Below are 6,727 nucleotides of genomic sequence, written 5' to 3' on the forward strand. Positions count from 1 at the left end.
TAGAAAAATACAATGTAGAAACATTCGATTCAAGGAGGCAATTTAATTGACTTTAATGCGTTTGAATAAGCTTTTGAAGCAACTTTATAGAGACAAGAAGATGAAAAGCCGCAGAAGACGTAGAAACGTTATGTGTGAACAGTGCAGATGTGTTGAAACGATTGCGCACATACGTACTTTGTGACTGCCCTCAGTTTGAGCATGAGCGTGCCTTCCTGCCAGCTACAGTCCGCCGTTGGACTCCCGCGTTCGTACTAAAGCTAAGATTCTGGGCGCCTGGGTGACTCTTCATCACAAAGGAAATCAGAGATAGCGCTCCTAAGTTTTTAAAGGACTCGGGGTTGAGTTCAAGACTGTAAATGTAGGCTTTCTACCCCTTTTACTACATGTGACAGACGCTATTTCTTTGGCGCTCCTTCTTTCCTTTTCCTCCCCTTGTTCCCCTCCCCACGAGTAGGGTAGCCTACTGGGCATCGCCTGGTTAATTTCCTTGCCTTTCTGTTGTATGTTCTCTTTCTATTATGTAGAAACATCATTGGGTGTATGGACGTGTTGACTATAGATAAGGAAAGATAGGATAGGACACAATAATACCTCCGGCGAACCTAAATGAAAACCCGCACCTGGCAGTTAAGGAGTGGTTCAGCATAATTCCCTAACGAAAAACTGTATGAGTCACAATAACCTCATACAGATTTCTCACACTAAACTTGCACTAAATTCATACAAATCTCATACACTCTCATATATTTCTCATGCGTTGAAGGACATTTGTATGAGATTATACAAGATTTATACGATTTTAGTATGAGTTTAGTATGAGGTTATTGTGACTAATAGGCTTTTTTTGCTAGGGAAACGACGCAATCTATGCATCAAGCTACCGCTGAAACAGGTAGAAAGTCGTTCGAAAACTTGAAACACCGAAAACCAGTCCTGCAAATAAAGACTTCAAAAGCCTTAGTACAAAGAAAACAAATCCCCATGTACCACCGGGAGCACTTTCGGTTATGGGAACTACGCGAAGTCCTTCTTTTCGTGTCGGAAAAGATATTTTACCCTTAGAGTGCTCTGCTGCTCCTCGGTTTCAGATTTAGACGCGTCTACAGTAAAAAAAAAAAAAAAAAGCTGCGCAGAGTGCCGATTTTGTATTTTGGTATCTATTCCGATCAGGCAAAACCGGCTGGGTGGAGTGATCCGCTCTTTGCCAAAGCACCGACAGTGTTATATGCCCGAACAAAGAAATCAAAGCAGCGCATAAATTGCAAGTTCTAGCACAAAACCATATCGCACGGCCATATTGGTTTGTGCCCTACAGTGATGCCGGACACGACCTCTTCATGAAGTTGCGATTACCCATAGCCTGTGCGCATTGCCGACTCAACGGGGACTCATTTGACAGCTGGGCCGAAGGCGAGAAATGAGCAGGAGTGTAGGTGGCTGCTGCCATCTGTCGATGTGTTATTAATGCAAAACAGTATGGCTGATACGTGCTGCTATATATGCCCGCTGAATAGTGTCAAGAGAGCAGGCAGGAGTGCTGGCCGTAACACCTGTAAAGGTCTATTCACATTTGCGACTAGATGAGGACGCGCGACTACCAGTCGCGCGACCAGAGGAGAGGAGCTCGCCACTACCGATGTTCACACTTGCGACAGAAGCCTTCTCGTTCTGTTCTCGTTCCGAACGAGTTGAGAGTAGGAGAGCTACTGGGCGATGACAGCGGTAGCAGCCGCTTGCCAGAAACTTCAACTTTTTCAGGGGAGCCGGTGCGCATGCTGCGCTCTCGTGTTTCCAGGAGAACGCCGACGACGAATAGACGGTGTCAATCACCGTGGTGTCAATATAAAATGTTGCGCCTGCGTGAAAAACTCATTTCTCAAAAGTTCATGGTGCTTACCGGACAGTTCGAATATCTTTCCAATCTCCTCCCAGGCCATATCCTTCTCCCTGCCTTTGAATTCCGGGTGCCGTTTGTTGAAAAAGTAGGGGTATCTTTAATTGCATTGAGAAGGTGCTCGATCGAGTACTCCGGGACCTCGCTGATTGGTGAAATGGTTTGCGACTAGTAGTCGCGCGACTGGAAATTCGAGCAGTGCCCGATCGGCCCGCGGCAGTCGCTTTTCGACCGATGCGACCATTTGCGACTGTCGCTTTTCGACCAAAACGGTCGCGCGACCGCTGCTAGTCGCAAGTGTGATCGGACCTTAACACAGGCGACTGATGCAAAGCGTGAATGCGGTTACCGAGCGGCTGTTGCCGTAATATCTCGACTAGTGGGAGCAGGAAAAAAAAAATTCGTTTTCAAATTCTGGACTGGCTGCTTCCTTAAATAAAATGTTGGTTTCTACGCTGCCTTACCGAAGGGTTTCACAAATGGGTAGAGCGCCTTCTTGATGTAGTAGTTCTCGGTAAGGCTCTCGGTCTCCGGCGCCATGGCCGCCATCTGCCATTCGTTCATGGCGTAGAATATGCGCCATAAGTCTTCCACGGGATGAACGAATACCACATCCGTGTCCGCGTACAGCATGGCATCCACGTCCGGAAGCATACTCTACGAAAGGAACACATGGTCGCGTTAGCACATATTTATATTCGCTATTTTCCTAACAGCCATTCGCAAAAGTTGTGGGGACGCTTAAGCTGCGCTGGTGGGCAGCCAAGCGGGCAGGTAGGCTTGGTGGCTTGCGGATAATTTTTGAGAACCCTTGCTGTATAAAATTTTCTTAATAGAATTTCATCATTATCATCATCATAATTTATTTTTCCTTAAGGACCCCTAGGAGCGGCATTACATAAGAGGGGAGCAAAATAAATGAAATCCCATACAAAAGGAATATTTGCAATATAGCAGTGATGAAGACAAACATAATAGTTAAAAGAGCATTATAAAACGAAAGAGTGAGCAATCATAGATGCATTGCTATACGAAGTAGAGGAAAACGGGAACACTGTTTTGCATACAAAGTTTCAAAAATATGAAAAAAAAATTACAACATGTGCGGAGGTTTTTGCTGAAAAAGTGCGACGGAGGAAGATAAGATAAAAGCTGTGGCGATCGCTTAAATTTGTTTTCCAAGGTCCTTTCGCGCTTCATATGCTCAGGATTTCCGTGAAAAACAAACATAACTTATAAATCCGAGCATGAAACACTGCATGCTAATGAGGAACGCGCATCAAACGATGACACTTACCGGTAGCAAGAGTCGCTGCGTTGAGCATGGTCTAAGCGTGGCCCACCACGCGTGCGTATCATGCTTGGGAAACCACACTGGGCGCACTTCGAAAGTAACTCGCCTCTTGATTGTTTCAGGCCACGAGGCATACTTGAAGACACCGAAGAAAATACACAAACGAAATAGATCAAAAAAGAAACGCTCTGAGCAATGAACATTGGCGCTTGAGGTACTATGTCATCAAGGAAGAAAGCTAAAACTGAAGCAGCAAAACAGTGGTGCAACGCTTCCAGAAAAAAAAAAAGGCAGTTTTTAGTGGGCGGCGGAGCTTTCGCAGCGATAAAAGGCTTGCAAGCAGAGACCTCAGATGCGGCCCAGGAAATTACAATAACTAGAGAATAAGGAGATGTCGCGTGCCTGTGCTGACACTATAAAGTAAAGAATATTTGTCGACAAGTTTATTTATTGATATATTTCGTATAACTACTAATCCTGATCGGGCTTAGTACATGCGGCAACACATAGTAAATACAAAACAGGCACAATAAAAGGCACGTATATAGCATACAAGACCGAAAAATAAAAGAATCATGGGGGGTTTTCGTACATTACGTAATAAATTGTGTGAAGATTCCCTATTTCCCTTGAACGCATGAGCCTGTATACACCCTCGCGCTCTCTCTCTCGAGGGGAGCGCGAATTTTTCCCCTCTTGGCCTCTTAAGCTTGGAGCTACTGCGGAGAGAGCAGGGTTGAGAGAGATTGGCGCAGCTCACCCAGCGGCCCTCATCCTCCCTCTCCGTTCACCTCCACAGAAATACTCAGCATCATATGAGAGACGACGCCACGACTTCGCAGCGTGCGAATGCTGCAACGACCAAGCTCGAATAAACAGCGTGGCCTCGGTGTGTCGTTCTTTCCTGCCACGGCTGTAGGCTGAGCTAGCGGCGTGGCGTTTGGCTCTCTGCAGAGTGCGAGCCCAGTTAGAACCCCCCAATTGATTTCCACTGCGGCTTGTACCCCTTCCTGATATGCCTCTACTAAGGAAGGCACAGCCTTTTTAAAAGTTTAGGGAGCAGAGGGTTTGCTTTTAAGTCATATATTGTGACGTCTTTAACAATAGTGGACGTCCTAGCCATTGGAGAGGGTAGGACGAAAGATCTTACCTTCGGCAAGTTTGGAAATCTAGGAATGCATTACGAGCCACATAGCATGGCTCAGAAGTAGGCCCCCTGGGCTCTACTTCTGACAAAGGGTGTACATACAACAGCTATATTTCTGAGAGCTGTATGTTAGCGAAAGAAAAAATGACATGGGGACTCCGCGTTAGTTGTTGGAAAGAAAAGAAACCTGCAGTAGGTTTCACCGCAATTTTTACTATGCATCTAGTAATTTACAATGACTCGCGCTCACGTGCTCTGCTGTATTGGCTGAATTCGAATTTTTACTAATTTTCTTATACTTCGGTCGCTAATCTCTAAAGCGACCAACGCAATTACTGCTGCTGCTGCTGTTGCGAGTATTAGGAAAATAATATGTACGGGCCTGCTATTGGCTGTGTTGCTGAGCCACCTCCGCTTCCTCGTGCGGACAAAAGAGAAAATAGAGAAGAAAGAAAAAAGGACAGGGAGAGAAAGATGCGCATCGCAACAGCCGTCGTCCACCATAGTAGCGGTGGCGGGTGCAATGACGGCCTACAACAGATGAAAAATTTGGTGGAAGGCCAGCCCCCACCGCAAGCGGCTGTTGTATTAGAACTTCGGTGTCATATTCGTGAATCCAGAGAAATTCCCCGGCGTCGCTCAGGCAAATGTTTAGAAATATGCACTTCACCAAATATTCTCCAAAATTACGTTATTGACAGTGCACATGGTTGTATTCGGAAAATCCATAAATCATTGCAGCTAATACATAATGTCCAGGACAGCAAATGACTTTCGAGGATGCGAAACGTGCCAATTAGAATTTAGTGCTTAACAATGTGGTCCATTGCAAGGCGAATAAACTGTTATACTTCTGTTGCATTTCTGCCCAAACAAAATTGAACCTGATTGACTGAAAAACTGTATTGAGCAGAGATAAGGGAGGAGGATGTGTAAGTGGGGTCCCTAGTTCGGGACTCCAGCTGCTGCCGCTGCTATCTGCGCGCGTGTCTCGAGGGCTCATTGGGCCTCAAGTCCAGAGCTGGATAAGGCAGTCCCCCCCCCCCCCCCCCCCCCGCCTCCCAATTGTTGGCACTGCATTTGGGTCATCTGGTGGATCGTTTTACACTACGCACAAGCGCTATACGGGTCGCTAGCGGCGACTGACTAAAGAAAGTTTGGTAGTTTCGCGACAGTTATCTCGGAGGGCATGGTTAGCCTGTCGCTGAAGCAGGGCCAGGGCTTCGCCGACTCTTACTACCTGCTGTGGTTGTGCTGCTGTTTTAAGCTTCCTTGTTGGCGCGTTTAAGCCACAGACACAAATAATTTTGTGAGGCATGCTTACAGTCGACGAGATGAACGAAACGTTGCATCCAGGACGCGAGTGGACGTTCGGTTTGTGCACAATGGCATGGAGCACACCGTCATTGGACCGACGGTGGTCCATTGTTGGAACACAGTGGCTTTATCGGGAATTACTTTTTTTTCTTCGAACATCCCTCATCATCATTCAACCAGTTCTCTCTCGTTCCTTCACGCACATGGCTTGCAACCGTCACGTGCTGATGCGCGGCAAACGACCGCCGCAGATGCGTACATGGGGGGAAATGGTTGCGGCGCTTCTCTAGACCAGCTCTCCCCGTACTATTCTCTCTCATTCCTTCCATTCATGGCTTGAAAAGGTCACGCGGTAAACGGCAGAGGATGATGAGATCGTCTTTAGGTAAGGTGCACCTTCCAGTGTGTGGTGCGAAGTTCGATATATAGAACAAACAGTGAAATTGGAGTTTCATATACGACGTATATATGACCTATACTTTTAAATGGGATATTCAAGGGGATGTTCTGTTAGTTCGATATGAACAAAATTCGAACTATTCGAGTTCGACTGTATATTTAAAACAGGATGCGCAAGGAAAGACCGCAGACGGGCTCTGATGTCGTATCCTTGATAGTGGAGGTTAAATTTCCTGCATATCATACATTTTTTACATCTGTCTTGTGGCAGCTTCGCCACTATGTGGAAATAACTATTCGCAAGCCAAAAAAAAAAGCTTACCTGATTCTTCATTTTTCGGAGGTTGCGATTATCCGCGAAGACGACCAGGTGCATCGGCGTATAAGAATAAGCCACCGCTGACTTAATCGCCACCAAGCCGATGTTGAAGTGATTTTCGCATATCACAAAGACCAGTGTCATTTTTTGGCTGCCGGAAGCAAAACGTCATCATTCGCAAACAGCATTAAAAAAAAGCAGTGTTTATATAATGTTTAGAAGACAAAGGCTGAACACAAAACGCTGAATACTTCAGTTCAAGGTGGCTTCTTTAAAATGCAAGTTAAAAAGAGTAGCCGCCTTAGTTTGCGGAATTCTTCATAGCTTTAGTGTATTACTGGACATTTTTCAGAC

At 46.0% G+C, this 6,727-nt stretch overlaps 1 protein-coding gene across 1 annotated transcript in view; it reads right to left on the reverse strand.

Moving 5' to 3' along the window:
• LOC146175941 (glucoside xylosyltransferase 2-like) overlaps nt 1-6,517 on the reverse strand; it is a 12,258-nt gene extending 5,741 nt beyond the window's left edge. The window contains exons 1-3 of the mRNA XM_084581224.1: nt 6,377-6,517; nt 3,195-3,326; nt 2,362-2,554 (exon numbers count right to left, since the gene is read on the reverse strand). Of these exons, the coding sequence (XP_084437350.1) occupies nt 2,362-2,554; nt 3,195-3,326; nt 6,377-6,517 (466 nt within the window). The remainder of the gene's footprint in view (nt 1-2,361; nt 2,555-3,194; nt 3,327-6,376) is intronic.
• Nucleotides 6,518-6,727: the final 210 nt, after the last annotated feature.

This window comes from Amblyomma maculatum, chromosome 10 (assembly GCF_055883805.1).
Source record: "Amblyomma maculatum isolate TAMU_Amacu chromosome 10, ASM5588380v1, whole genome shotgun sequence".
NCBI classification, from domain to species: Eukaryota; Metazoa; Arthropoda; class Arachnida; order Ixodida; family Ixodidae; genus Amblyomma; species Amblyomma maculatum.